This window comes from Aspergillus aculeatinus (genome assembly GCF_003184765.1).
Source record: "Aspergillus aculeatinus CBS 121060 unplaced genomic scaffold BO66scaffold_11, whole genome shotgun sequence".
In the NCBI taxonomy this organism is placed as follows: Eukaryota; Fungi; Ascomycota; class Eurotiomycetes; order Eurotiales; family Aspergillaceae; genus Aspergillus; species Aspergillus aculeatinus.
Window position 1 is genome coordinate 303172 of NW_020291480.1, and position 14353 is coordinate 317524.

General features: G+C 51.7%; 7 protein-coding genes across 7 annotated transcripts; 5 read left to right on the forward strand and 2 right to left on the reverse strand.

Annotated features, from left to right (window-relative positions):
• The first annotated feature begins 692 nt into the window (after nucleotides 1–692).
• On the forward strand, nucleotides 693–1848 carry BO66DRAFT_25982 (uncharacterized protein). Its single transcript, XM_025643033.1, has one exon. The coding sequence runs from the start codon at nucleotides 859–861 to the stop codon at nucleotides 1753–1755; it is 897 nt and encodes a 298-aa protein (XP_025506383.1). The 5' UTR covers nucleotides 693–858; the 3' UTR covers nucleotides 1756–1848.
• A 784-nt stretch (nucleotides 1849–2632) lies between these two features.
• BO66DRAFT_369150 (cysteine hydrolase family protein) lies at nucleotides 2633–3943 on the reverse strand (the record flags this gene model as incomplete). Its single annotated transcript, XM_025645365.1, has 4 exons — nucleotides 2633–3063; nucleotides 3123–3190; nucleotides 3367–3640; nucleotides 3711–3943. 4 exons carry the CDS (start codon nucleotides 3941–3943, stop codon nucleotides 2904–2906), a joined length of 735 nt encoding a protein of 244 aa, XP_025506384.1. The 3' UTR covers nucleotides 2633–2903.
• A 184-nt stretch (nucleotides 3944–4127) lies between these two features.
• Nucleotides 4128–4880, reverse strand: BO66DRAFT_25917 (uncharacterized protein). The gene has a single exon (XM_025643030.1). The coding sequence runs from the start codon at nucleotides 4766–4768 to the stop codon at nucleotides 4313–4315; it is 456 nt and encodes a 151-aa protein (XP_025506385.1). The 5' UTR covers nucleotides 4769–4880; the 3' UTR covers nucleotides 4128–4312.
• A 1324-nt stretch (nucleotides 4881–6204) lies between these two features.
• Nucleotides 6205–7072, forward strand: BO66DRAFT_389859 (uncharacterized protein). The gene has a single exon (XM_025646877.1). The coding sequence runs from the start codon at nucleotides 6304–6306 to the stop codon at nucleotides 6808–6810; it is 507 nt and encodes a 168-aa protein (XP_025506386.1). The 5' UTR covers nucleotides 6205–6303; the 3' UTR covers nucleotides 6811–7072.
• Nucleotides 7073–7831: 759 nt separating this feature from the next.
• BO66DRAFT_344667 (kinase-like protein) lies at nucleotides 7832–9072 on the forward strand. The gene is made up of 2 exons (XM_025644523.1): nucleotides 7832–7891; nucleotides 7958–9072. The coding sequence occupies exon 2, from the start codon at nucleotides 8043–8045 to the stop codon at nucleotides 8901–8903; it is 861 nt and encodes a 286-aa protein (XP_025506387.1). The 5' UTR covers nucleotides 7832–7891; nucleotides 7958–8042; the 3' UTR covers nucleotides 8904–9072.
• A 271-nt stretch (nucleotides 9073–9343) lies between these two features.
• On the forward strand, nucleotides 9344–11725 carry BO66DRAFT_26040 (uncharacterized protein). The gene is made up of 3 exons (XM_025643042.1): nucleotides 9344–10131; nucleotides 10184–11050; nucleotides 11101–11725. Exons 1-3 carry the CDS (start codon nucleotides 9380–9382, stop codon nucleotides 11387–11389), a joined length of 1908 nt encoding a protein of 635 aa, XP_025506388.1. The 5' UTR covers nucleotides 9344–9379; the 3' UTR covers nucleotides 11390–11725.
• An 820-nt stretch (nucleotides 11726–12545) lies between these two features.
• Nucleotides 12546–14118, forward strand: BO66DRAFT_409515 (uncharacterized protein; the record flags this gene model as incomplete). Its single annotated transcript, XM_025649190.1, has 2 exons — nucleotides 12546–13961; nucleotides 14011–14118. The coding sequence occupies 2 exons, from the start codon at nucleotides 12546–12548 to the stop codon at nucleotides 14116–14118; spliced, it is 1524 nt and encodes a 507-aa protein (XP_025506389.1).
• Nucleotides 14119–14353: the final 235 nt, after the last annotated feature.

A 14353-nucleotide genomic window follows, 5' to 3' on the forward strand; every position in this document is an offset into this window, starting at 1 on the left:
GTGGACAGCGATAATACCCTCACATTATTACTTTCCAGCCCAAGGTCATTTGACGCACTGTGCACATCATCATCGGCGGCCACGCTACCTTAGCGTCGGCACTAAGTTGTAGACTTTGACCAGTGGAAAAGGTGGAAGCAATCGCATCCCCCCCTGCTCTGCGTTTCCTTATCCCGTTTCAGAGTCATGGAGCCGATCCTCCTGCAGTGCTGCCAGGCTACGTAAGCCAACAGAAGGGGAAGGCGGTTTCCTGCTCAACAGGCTTCACCTTCTCGCATCGAAGATTTGGACTACAGACTTTTCACGGTCGCTTTCTCCTTCAGAGCAATTTTCATAGAGCATCTTCATGGCTCCCAGCTACTTGAGTATGTATACTCTACAGCAAGCCATCTAACCAGGGCACTACTATGGAGTACTACGATGCCAGCGCTTTCAATTAGCAAAACGTGTCGGATGATGAAAACAGCATGAACACATTGACTTCCACTATCACAAGAGAAAAGGTAAAGAAGAAAGGTTATGCTTCGATGCCTCTGTATTGTGCTGAGGTACCGCAAACAGAAAAAGTGGATGTAAAGTCAATGCAGAGCAGCGGTGGAGCCTTAAGGACAGTCAGTACCACTCAGAATGAGTCAACATGCGTCACTCTGAGTTACCCCACATCAGTGTAACCAGCTCGACCTTGGGTACTGTACAAGACTATGAAAAGCGACCTGGGGTAAGAAGTATATAAACATATCCTCACAAGCATCATTAAGCCATCGCTCTCCTCAAAGATACCATATCCAGCTCATAGACGCAAAGGCGCGAATTCCTTCTATCAATCCATTCTCATCAACAATCACCATTCCCCGCAAAATGCCGCTAACCACCACGACGACAACGACGACTACCACAACAACCACTCCCACCAACCCCCTAATCTTCTACGACATCGCCACACGCCCTCCCGCCGCGAAGAACGCCTGCTCGCCCAACCCCTGGAAGACCCGATTCGCGCTCAACTTCAAGAAGCTGCCGTACCAGACCACCTGGGTGCCGCTGCCGGAGGTGGCCCGCGTGCGGCAGAGCCTGAACGTGCCGGCGTGCCGCCAATTCGCCGACGGCAGCGACTTCTACACGCTCCCGATCCTCCACGACCCCAACACCTCCGCCCTCCTGGGGGACTCCTTCGACATCGCCACCCACCTGCAAACCACCTACCCAACCGCCGGCGACGGCGACCTCTTCCCCGCGCAACCCCTGGACTACACCTTCCCGCTCGACCCGCCGCCCATCGTCCCGCTCTCCGAGTGCAACGCCAAGAACCACCCGGCGCTGGCCGCGTACGCCCGGTTCAACGTGCACGTCGACGCGGCGTTCACGGCGCACGTTCAGCTGACCGTGCAAGGGTTTCCCTTCGACCCGGCCACCGAGGCGGCGGCCAAGGCGGAGTTCGTGCGGCGGGCGGTGCTGGCGGGCGCGCCGGTGTCGAGCTGGGAGGACTTCAAGTGCGAGGGCGAGTATCGCCAGAACCTGATCACCTCGCTCGAAAAGACGCTGGGGGAGCTGGCCAGGTTGTTCGGGCAGACACCTGAGGGCGGCCCGTTTGTGCTGGGACATCGCGCGTGTTATGCGGATTTCTTGGTCGGCGCGTGGTTGCGCATGTTCAGTGTCATGCTGCCCGAGGAGGAGTGGGCGTTGATCAAGGGGTGGCATGGGGGTGTCTTTGGGCGGTTGCATGATGCGTTGGAGGTTTATGCGGTGATGAAATAGGTACCCAGGGTTGGTTTGGATCTGGGTTGGGTTGGAGTGTGGGTGTTGTGGTTCCAGGTTGGGGGGTATTACTTACGAACGACCTGTCTAGCATTGTTGTAAACGGGTGGCTTGAGAAGGGCATCTGGGAAATGCTTATCTAGTGTCAATAACTACAAAAGTGGAATTGAAAGTAATGGAATGAAATGACTTCTTGCAAGAATTCGGTAAAAGAAAGAACGATGTATGAGGGCTCAAATCTTAGGGTGGATGGTGTCCCGCTACCCTTCGGAGTCCTTATAGTAGGCAGTCAGCGCATGGTAACTTTGCTTGGTGACTCGACTACGGAGTAGCGCAAATGGACTAGGTGACTAACCATGACCACACTTGGGTTCAATCAAGCACCATCGACTTGATTCCTTCGGAGTTCAGACCCTTCACACAGGGTCATTTCTATCGTGTAGAATGGCGAGAGACGACCCCGAACCTCGAATTGCGCTTTGCGCTAAAGATTGCGCGGACCAGACAGATCCAGAATACATCCCAACCGGGCTTATCAGCGATAAGCTTCGGTCGGGGCCTGGGCGCCAACAACCGTACTGTCCCAATTACTTACTGTCTACTGTAGGCTGTGCCGGGAGTCAGACCACGATTGATATTATCCTTGCCTTAAAGTCTCAAATCTTCATAGCCATCGGAAGTCGCGTCATAATGCATTTGTAATTCAAAAGAGGAAGTCTCACTGTACGCGAGTCAGGATGTCTAACTTGGAATTAATCTGCACGATCTGGTAGCACAGAGCCACTGCCGTGATTTCGGCTATTTATTCCCCTGGTGATGACACCGCATGCATCACGCATTGTGGCTTGCTTTCTTTCTTTCTTTTTTCCTTTGATTTTTTTTTTTTGTTTTCCTGATTGAGCTTCCCCCCTTTTCCGGGAAGTTACGGAGTATCTTGGACTGCTTTTATTATCACGCCGCCTATGCATATTTCCGAATGTCGTGATGTCTCTTACAAATACCCTCGAGGAGAAGCCTCCGGTCTAGACTCAGGTTACTATCTGGAATCATCGAGCATCATCTAAAACCATGTCTGCTCTATTGTATACAGTGTATGCCACTAGACGCCCAACCCCATTAGCCGTCCGCCGATACAAAATGAGTCGGAACTAGTATACAGCCGGACCCGACCGATTCAACGCGGCGATGGCCTGCTCGATCGTGATGACGTCGATAGGATTGGCGGGCAGGATGCCCTGCAAGATCGTCTGCTGGATCTGGGATGCGTAGGTCGAGGGTGTTTCGATGGTATTGTTCGAAATAACATATCTAGAGAGAAGGCAATCAGTCATCCAGCATCACCCGACGCGGAACGCAAGCGGACTTACACCTTGTAATTGAGATCAAAGAGACGAAGAGCGGTGTTCAACACCACCCCCGACGTGCGAATCCCAGACTAGAAAACCGGACCAGCGCGTTAATTCTACCCGATCAAACCAACAAAACAAGACAGAAAAATCATGGTCGATCCGGCACCACAAGCACTAATGAAGCACTAGCCGGAGCGCTAGAATAGGGAAGGTCCACAGGAAGGTCCACCCCTCCGATCGATTTCCTTTCGGGGCCACTCACCAGAATCACCGTGTCGATCTTCTGGCTCGCGAGAATCTCCTCTAGCGAGTTGCCTGCACCGGCGTAGTACCGCACCTTCTGCAACACCACGTCCCAGTTATCCCGAGGCCGGAAGGCAGGGTAGATCTGTCCCGCGGGGCTCGACTCGGTGATGTTGCCCAGGAGGGACACGGCCTCTGCAAAAGGGTCGTTGGCGTTGATTTCGGGTCGCTGCGTGTTGGCGAAGTAGATCCGGGTGAAGATGCTCAATGGCGGGGGCGACTGCTGGTGAACGCTGTTGGCTGTCAGCTTCGCCTACACGCTGCACAGTGCTCGAGATAGCCTATGGAAAAAGTGCAACTTACGCGTCAATCCACCGCGCCGTGTTATTGATCCAGCTCGCTCCCGCGGTAGTAGTGTTCACATATGAGACCACAATATCGATCAGATCGAGATTTAACACCGCGTAATGTTCTCCGAACGAGAGTGAGTCCCCGCTGACGGTCGAAGGGATGTCCCATGAGTAGCCGGGACTGGTTGTGGCCGTGAAGGCTCCTGCCGCGAAGAGGGCCAGAGAGGTGAGTGTATGTTTGAGCATGTTTGTTGAGAATGGGCGGGAGGATTCCAGGTCAACACAGAATTAGGTGACCGAATGCGCATCGAGCGGTATTTAGCTGGACAGTTCGCTGGACTCCTTCTACGCAACATGTTTCCGACTTTCTCCACCTTGCTCACATCATTCAAGACTATGTCCTGACAAGCATTAGCGGGTAATGTTGGTTCCAATCGGGGGAACCACATGGGTTCGAGGCGTTCGTGCGGAGGGGACTAAGCTTCGGAGCGATCCCAATCGATACGAGCTGAAGAATGGAGCAGATGGGGTTGGTCACCGCACTTTCATGATGGGATTCTGGCTCAGATAGTCGGTGAGATTGTCGCATTCGCAGTGCTAACGTTTAAACACGAGTTATCCGTGCCTCGGAGGTCTGTCGCCATTGTGCTGGATGGAATGTGGGAGGGTATTGCAGATCATCGCGGCGGGTGGGACTGGAAAATGCTTAGCGTTGTGACCTACTCCAAGCCAGCCAGCCGGCCGCCTTCGACCGACAGCCTCACACATTGCATGTCTGGATGGAGAAATTGCGCTCGAATAGTTTGACTCAAGTGAGATGGCCATGTGGTCATCCGTGTCTGCATGACGTCTTATTTTGACACATGCAATGGCCGGACAAGCCTTATACGTTGCCCTGGAGCACCCATGAATTTCCATGGAGCATAGCTCTCGCATGACTGCCATTGACAGCTGCTCCGATGACAGACATTCTCCGTGTGACAAGAGAGATCTTTCTTGAAAAGAACTGGCCGAGCCTTTGTTGCTGAATGGGTATCCTGTCGTCGAGATGGTATGCTGTGTGCATGGCATTTAGTCCTACCTTTACTATTGGAAATTTTATGCTCCCATATGTGTTATGTGTAGCAGGGAAGTGGCTTGAGTGAACGAAGCCAGCTATTCAATGCAGCAGAGACCATGCAGGATTTTATTGCTATTCTAGACAATCAATTACTCAGGTAGACGTTGATACACTTCAGATAACTCGACTAACACAAACAATGTGACTAGAGCTGCCAAGGTGTCCCATCCCATAAGTGTCGGACCATGGAAAGATGCATCCATGCTGCATCGGTCTGAATAAACTTTACCCGGCCTCTCCACCTGGGCCTTGGATCGACCTTTCATCGACCCCGTCTTCAATCCTTACCCGCCAGACCCGCTCTCATCTCTCACACCACACCACTATTCAAAGACAGATCAACGAATCTATTTAAAGCCAGACAAGGTCTTAATCCATGGTGGCTATGTCCCGTCGATATCAATAGCCAAAAGGCAAAGGCAACGCCGGGCTATGCCAGGCTATACCTCTTGGCAGATGCTAAGCGAAAGCAATGTCCGGGTCTGTCGCCTCACCCGACAACCACAGATCCTAGACTAGGGGATCTGGGAAAAGTCATATCCTCGATATCTTGGCAAGGAAGAAAAGCTTTGATGCCAAGAAGCCCGGCTCGCTATTCCTTCCTGTTTGTGAGGTGGCTTCTGCTGCTAAACAGGCCGTAACCTGTCGGAGTAGTGTGCCATGCATGGCGGAGTCTTCCGACGGATCATGAGCGTCAATGGCACATTCTCGTTGATCGATGAGAGCCTGTTTGTTGACAGATCACTTCGACACCGTTCCTGAATTTCAGGCTGCAGACCCTACGGCGTAGATCAAGACGCTGGCGCCTCAGAAGCCTTGTACATGTTCCTGAATGAGGCTACGCCTGACCGATAGGTATATGCCCTGTCGCTGCATGCTCAACTAGCTCTTGAATAAGGACGAGATAATTGTCAATGCTCATCGATCGAAGCAAACGACGCGTCATCTGAAACCTGCGTATCTGATAATATCGATATAGTTGCCCCAAGGACATGAAGTAGCTCCGGCACAGCCATCAGACAACCTATAGTCCTCGACTGAACAACCAGCCAACTGCATTGAGACGGGATCGGCTGGAATCGCCGACCCATAATTAGCAGAAATGGATACACCCTGGCGGCCACTGGTCCAAGGGACCAGGCAGCGGGTCTCCCAGTGGAGTGTAGGCAGGCATGTGTGTCCATCAGGGGGACAGTCGTAGCGGTCAGCCCCCTCCCTGCCAGTAATCTTCCGCTTAGCCATCAATCCATGGCTAAGGATTCTCCAGCAGTCCCTGGTCTGGAATCCAGGCAGCTGCACAGAGCCCTCTCTCCCTTATAAGTACCCTGCACAAGCCTGAATAACCCTGACCAGACCACTCCACAATCGTTCAACCAACTGATTCATTCAATTCACACGCTCGTTCATTCTATACCTACCTACCTTAGAGTCCAATCATCATTCCACAAGACAACAATCGAGACCCCCATTCTTTCATTCGAGAAAAATGTCCCTCACAACCACCGCCACCACGACCGCGGCCTCCGCCACCTCAACCTGCCACCAGCAGCTCTACGAAATCCCCATCAAGGATGCCGCCTGCGCCATGCCCAGCACCGGCAACAACTCCGCCATCATGAGCAGCTGCTGCGGCGCCGCCGACGTCGTCTCCTACAGCAGCTGCGACTACTACTGTCTCGCCCAGGGCCAGACCGTCCACACCCTGGCCGAGTGCCTCATCAAGGCCTCCGAGGCCGGCGAGGTCTGGTGCAACACCGGCGCCAATGCGACCGCCACGGGCACCGTCCCGGCCACCGGGGCCGGCACCATCGTGGCGACGGCGTCGGCGACGTCGTCTTCCACCAAGAAGGGCAAGAGCTCCGGGACCGCGACGGGGTCGAGTGCGTCGAGCAGCTCGACTAGTGGGGGGAGTGTGGCTGTTGGTGTGAGTAAGAAGGCCGTGGGCGTGATTGCGCTGTTGGTTGCTGGGGTTGTTGGGGGTGGATTGTTGTAAGGGGGGAGTGGCTTGGGTAGATGGGTGGTATATTTTTTGGAGATGGAGGAGAGGTTGATTTGGTGATGAGGGTGTGGTGGAAGAGATCAGGCAGATTGAGAATGATGGCATTGTCTTTTGTGCTGTTGTATTGTACAATTCGTTCCTATAAGAGGTTGTGCGAGCAATTAATCATTGCAGCCACAAGAGGTCAATTGAGAATTGGAATTCCAGAATTTGAGAATGGTAGATTAACATCCCCCTCTCTCGAACTTGAGATAATCGCACAAATACTCACATTTTGCATGTGAAAAGATACGCATGATGATTTTCATAGTTTCCTGCTCGTGCGCAATTGGGCCCTCATGATGTCCGGACAAAGAGGAACTTGAAGCCATGAACACGGCATCTAGGAGACGAGCCAATGACTGCGATGAATGAGGCTTCAATTCAAGTTCCATTCTTGACACACCATCGTCGTTTTCACGTCGCCTGGAGAGCGATCACTGGCTTGAACCACGAATACAGTGGGCTGATCTAACCTATATGCACCAAGTAGTACTAGAGGTCATTTGTAGACCGCAACTAAGTTACAGTATACGGCCATTGTTCGCAGGCAAACAAGGGCCGAGGACGTAAGCAAAATAGGTCTCCTTGAACGCGGCTTACTGGGAGATCAGATACATTGAACTTTTGTGTGACTTCTCTGATAGCAGCGATTGACCCCCAATCTAGGCACAGACCTTCTGGACCTACTCGAGCCACGCCCAAGGGGGAGTGCTCTGCTGTCTCCCGCTTGTGCTGCAAGGTGGGGCGAATGAGCCCTACTAATTCTAGTGCTTTAAGAAACAGATAACCCTAGGAGATAAAGTGATTTTGTATCCTTAGTATCACGACGATGATCAACTACATTAGAGGATACAATCTGCGGGACAAGATCGGATGTTGCGTACTCCGTCCCGGCCGCCCGAGAATAAGCCAGTGGTCTGGTAAAACCACGTGTAAGGGGTCGAGCCTCACAACATCAAGGCTCCCAGGAGGCGTAATCCCGATCAGGGTCCTGCCCATCCATAACACAACATCGGAGCCGAACACACAGTAGGTACGCGCGGTTACTTTTCCATGGCATGGAAGACTCTGGCTTTAACCAGTGCTGTATATGTTTCAGACACAACTAGGCCTTCTCAGATCCCTATACTCCACAGTCGGAACTTTTTGCAGATCACGTACTGCAAGACTTCCCGGATGCACTCATGATGTCCTCTAGTCAAAAGGGGTCTCCCTCTTCGCCATATGCCGCTCCGTTGGGCGCATCCAACACAGTCAATGACAGCAAATTCTACCGGTGTTTGACACTTTTGGCGATCAAAACCTTCAAGTGCTTTAGACCTCGAGAGGGAAATGTTCTCATGTTGACAGATAGTATATGTGTCAAGTACGGTCGCCGCGTGCGGTTGGCTGAAGCATCAACCATGCGATTCATCTCGCAAAATACATCCATCCCGGTTCCAAAGATCTTCTGCGCTTTCAAACGTTCTGGGGTGACGTACATTGTGATGGAAAGGATCAAAGGAGATATCATTGGCAACGGCTGGGTAAGACGAAGTGAGGAATCAAAAGCCAAGCTTCTCTCAGCTCTAGCAAGAATGATCCGCGAGATGCGGGATCTCCGGCCCCCCGAAAGCATGGGGGTTGCTTCAGTTGATGGTGGATCGTTACATGACTGCCGGATACCAGGCCCTTCTTTGGATTTCGGGCCCTTTGCCACAATTCAGGACTTTCATCGTCATCTACGCATGGGATTGGAGTTTGATCCTAAACTTCACATTGATGCCCAGAAACTTATCAAACAACAGCAAAGCAAATCTTGGCCGTTGGCCTTTACTCATGGTGACCTCAGCAGCCTTAATATTCTTGGTCGCGAAGACGATATCGTCGGCATCATTGACTGGGAGACTGCTGGTTGGTATCCGTCATATTGGGAATACACTTCTGCCTACCAGGTCAACCCCCAGAACTCCTTCTGGGTCCATGAGATTGACAAATTTCTGGAGGCAATGCCTGAAGAACTGGCTATGGAACGACTCCGTCAGAAATGGTTTGGAGATGTCTAGAGTCATCTTGGACCGTGCGTTAAGCAATGATCTCCTTCCCCTCCATCAAACGTAGAAACAATCGAGCGCTTCGGGAGATTATTTGCTGTAAATGTCTCGGAGGGAGGGCGCTGATTTCGGCCTCCTAAAGTGTGTACCTAATGTACTGTTAGTTGGCGATAAATCGTGTAGTAGGTCGAGTACAATCTCCCTCCCGGCGGATATTATATCCGTCTATGGAATTTAATCTTAACCACGAACTCGGTCGGATTCTGACCTATGCTTTATCAATTCATAAACGAATTATAAGTGCTGGGTAAGTCATCCAAGACGAAGTAAGTCTGTAGACATTGTATCTCACCCATTAGCTTGAACCTCTCTCTTTCACCGCCTGTCCCGCCGTGGTAACCCATGTTTCCTCCGGCGGTTCAAGTCATCCCTTCACCTATCCACCCTTCGAGGACAGATCCCTCAATGGCACTTAGACCTCCGCTGTTATGATGGAAACCGGCGACTCGGGACTTGGACTGGCTGCTAGCAATTCAAACCAGCAAAGGAATATTCTAAGCGCAAATCCATTCGATGACAGTGATGAATCAAGTAATGACAGCGACGTGACTTGGTCCCCAGGTGACGGGGTCTGCCCGACAGCAGCACATTTCAACCATTGCTGCCAGTCAAAGATCGACGACTGGCAGAACGCCGCATCTACACGCCTAGAAGGCACAGAGTCTCTCCATTACTACATAACAGCTTTCTTAAACCTCCTCAAAGATGTCCCTTCGTTCTATGCCTGTCCCCCAGGGGCTGTCCAACTGTCAGGAAGAGCAAAATCTTTCCTTGTTCTGAAGTCTTCTCTGCAAGTGGGAACGACAGAAGACTCGAACTGCGAGCAAGATCACAAGTTCATGGATTATCTCCAGTGCTTCGGAAGCCCCGCACCTGTATTTTACAGGACGGAAGCTGAGACCCAAGCAGAAGTATCTATTCCTACTTGTGCCAGGCCTCTTCGCTCTGGATTCCTTACAAGCATTGTGCTGGCCTGGTCATACATCATCTCCTGCCGTTGGGTGGAGATATTACAACGGGCAGGCGAGAAAAGCCAAATCCTGCATGATCAAGGCATGCAGATCGAAGAATCCTTTCGGGACATCGTCACGCAGGACTCCTGGAAGGCTCGAGTTGAGAATCAGAAAGGCGCTTTCTATTCGCCGTGGATGTTTAGAAGAGAAGGGACCTCACGCAAGCGGTATGTTCACCGTGTAAATCGTGGCTTTCATCGGCTCTAATAAGCCTTCTAGACGTGATTGGAAACTCGCTATACCAAATTCTTTCTTCGCATTCAGCACTCTTCTGGACTTCTGCGCATCAAATGGCCTGGAAGGAGAGTTTCTCATCGGGTTTGCTTGTGTTTTAATCTCAACCTCACGACACGCGCCTCCACCTAAACTCGCTCCTCCTACAATGATCCCGGCAGTCCCTATGCACTCTCCGCTAAGTGCGAAAGATATGATGCTCTTTGAATTGTTTAAATCTGTCGACAAATGTATCTCTCTAAGCTCAACACAGGATGCTCTGGATTCATTGCTCTGCAGCGCCTTTTTCGATCCATGTGTTCCATGTAATTTATTTGGAGCCGCATCATTGGGAGTGAGCAAAGCTCTCTCCACAATGGAGAAAATCGATAATCGACAGTTACTCTCTGCAATCACCAACAAGAAACCTCAATTGAGTCTTCTATGGGCTGCTGCAGTGTGCAACGGCCAGGCAACCTCGTTCCTGAATTTGAGTCTTCACAGTCTCCCGCCTATATGTCTAGTTGCCGCCTTCTGGACCAATACAATCCAATCCTTCCTTCAGATAGCGTACAGTGTACGTGACTCAGAAGAATCCATTATAGCCAGAGCGAATGAGTTTCGGACTTCCTACTTCTGCCGGCCAGATTTGTTCGTGCCATGGTCGCCCGCACCTCCCTTCGGTACAACGCCGGTTCATAATCTCAGCCTGGAAGTAAGGGCGCACCTTGAACACATGCACGTGCCTCTTTCTTGGAGAAACTATTGGTTATTAGACTCGGGAGAAAGAATTCCGGCAGGCTCGCAGCATGACCTTGAGGTTGTGAAGGCTGACGGTCTCTGTCATCCTTGTCCTGCGGGTCAAAGCAATGAGTGAGTGCAACGACTGATCAACTACTATTGATATTCTACTGACCATTAAGCACGCCTCATCCTGAACGGTATACTGCTGATGAGCAATCGGGGTTTGCAACGTCGCGCTTATTTAACTGGCATAGAGGCTACGACGACGGCATTTGGCTCGATGATGGTAAAGCGAACATCGAAAGCGTTCGTCGACTTCAGATGCATCCATGGATTATTGACCAGTTCGATGATCGAGGCGATGAGCCAGTTGAGGAGCCTAGACACCGTGGGGTCTCTGTTGAGCGTATCCTGCGGTGGAACCAGGAGGTTCAAGAATATCGGCGAGCCGGTAATGGCATACCATGAATGGTTCGTTGTCTACGCATCTACCACCACCTTTTGAGGACTCATGTTCTCGCATGAAGAGAAATAGTAGTCGATATAGCAAATGTAGAGGCCTCCATGCAGGTGACAGGGAGACTTGGACACTCTGCTCGAAGTCCCAGTGTTGGGATGGCTCAAGTATACATCGAGGCTGAGTCAGTTGCCGCAGTGCACTTGCATGCTACCTTTATAAGAGGCGCATCACTTACAACACATCAACCAATCTTGGTTGCAGGGCGGCATGGCGGAGCCCAGCCTGGAGGTTATATTCCATGTCCAAAGTGGGGTAGCTGCATGATAAATACCCAGAGGCGACTCGCAATTCCTGTCCCCTCCTACTCTCCAAAACCATCGGACAACAGAGGCGCCAAGTTCTCCACCTCTCCCTCAGTCAAATCACTTCTCACCTCTCGAACCATCCCAAATTGACTCGTGAAAGCGAGCATTTCCACACTGTGGTGTGAAGGCAGATTAAAACATCGAGCAGCTTTCATTGATACCTTACCACAATGACCTCCAATCCACAGAACGACGAACAGACAGAGCATGGGGCAACACTACGGAGTCTCGAAGGGGTCGACAGCAGACCAAAAATTATTAGACCTGAGGATCGCGCGGCCTTGACTGACGCGTTGACGGATCAAGCCACCATGACTATGCTATCAGCGGTTGGACGTTCATCGCAGCAAGAGCGTGAGCGTAAGAGAGCAGAAGCCGAGAGGCGAAGAAAAGCAAGTGAAGGAACACAAGGATGATTCCTATGGGCCCGGGGCTCGATTGCAGGAGCACTTCTAGGCCTGTACTGTACTGTACCGTTACCGAGCCCAGTGACAGGATGTTGCCGATCCGAGACGTAACATTGAAGGCATATTCAAGGCAACCACGTATCTTGAGCTCATAATGAGATCTGATCATGTACATGCTGAAATCAAGACTGCTTTGTCCACTTCAACATAGAGAGACTATAAGTGCACGTGTGCTGAAGATGAGGGGAACCCTGAGGGATCAGGTGACGAATGCAAGGCCCGGCCCGGGATATGTCAAAATCCGGGGCAAGGAGCCTCCTGCCAATTGGACGCGACTACCCCTATTGGAAACTTCTTGAATTCTCGTCGTGGTCAAGCTTGACTGAGACATCATGGACTTCGACGATATCAAACTCGCCGCTCTCGACGATCGAAGACATGAATGGATCCAACTGGCTTCCAAATCAGGGGCCGGAATCTGCGAACTCGCGAATCGCTATCGACAACGGGATGACTGTATGCTACGTTCCATGCATTGCGGGTCTTTCAACTTCAGCTTCCGACTCAACTGGGACGATAATGGCGAGGACTGGTTGATTCGATTCCCACTCCCTGGCAAATCCATGTTTCTGGACGAGAAGGTTCGTAGGGAGACGTTCGTGATGAAATACATCGCGAGGGAGACCACGGTTCCTGTGCCGCGCGTCATCGTTCATGGCACGAGTGACGAGAATCCAACTGGCCTGGGTCCTTTTATTATAATGACCTGGATCGACGGCAAGAAGATGTCGGACATACTAAGACAAGACGATCTCTCTGACAAGCATGACGTTCTGGATCCCGCTATCGACCCAGAGACGCTCAAGATCCTGTATGGAGAAATGGCAGAGGTACTGCTGCAGCTCTGGGGACTCGACTTCAGTAAGATCGGCAGCATCAGTGAAGACCACCTGGGGAAGACGATTGTTGATGGGCGACCCCTGACTCGGGAGCTGAACGAGTTGATGCGGACAAGTGGATTAAAAGACTGCACACCACAAAGAACCTTCCATACATCTATCGACTACATCGCATCACTCTTGGAACTGCAGTCAACTCACCTCGAACAACAGCGCAATAGTGTGTACGACTCCCAAGACTGCAGGGAGAAATATGCCTGCCGACAGTTGATGAAGGCTATCGCTCTGAACTTCACCCCCAAGGACGACTGCGGCTCCTTCAAGCTGTTTTGCGATGATCTATGTCCTGGCAATGTTCTTGTAGACGACTCACTGCGGATTGTGGGCGTCTTGGACTGGGAATTCACCTACGCGGCGCCTTCTCAATTCGCAGCCAGCATTCCGTGGTGGTTACTCTTGCGCCGGCCTCATTCGCTAGTCAACGAAGACGGGCCCGATGCCTTTTTGGAATCCTTTCTCCCGAAAGCGAACATATTCTTGGAAGCACTGGAAGAGCGAGAACGGACTCAGGGCTTGATTGAATCAGAAGACCGCCTGTCAAGTCGAATGCGCCGGTCGATCGAAGACAGATCCTCGTGGTTCACGTTGGCATTGCACATGGGAGCCTCTGTTGATCTCATATATTGGGATCTACTCGATGAATATTGCTGGGGCCCGAGATCAAGCATCGCACACCGGGTCCATGATGTAACCACATCGCCAGAGATGCACGAACCACGGGAGGAGTTCGTGCGCGAGAAAATCCGGCAGCTTCAGGAATACTACAAGGAGCTTGGGAGGGATGATGAGGTGGAATATGAGCCAGAGCTACCTCTCGAGCCGGCCCTTGAGAGTGGCCATGCGCCACAGGTACGCCGTCTACCCTTTTCTAATGTGACGAGAGGACTGATCGTTATAGTCTCCGCAAGCAAGTAGTATCGCAAACAGAGGGTTTCTGGAGGGAGCTCTTGTCGGATTGACTGTTGGGTTGGCCTTTACGATCTTTGTCAAGTGGTGTCGGTCGTAGCTATACACCGAGAGACTCGCCAGATTGAACAAGCATCGCAACGCGGATGCGGCATCGTCATCATTCAGCCGCGATGTGGTCCGATGGGTAACTTTCACAGAAGCTTCCATAGCCACCGAGCTTGTGGTCATGCATGCTCCAATAGGCTGTGCGTATTGGATACACAGATCCGCTCCACCAACCTGCTGCCCTCCGCCCCGTCATAGCAGCCGGCAACGCGGTCATAAACACCGAG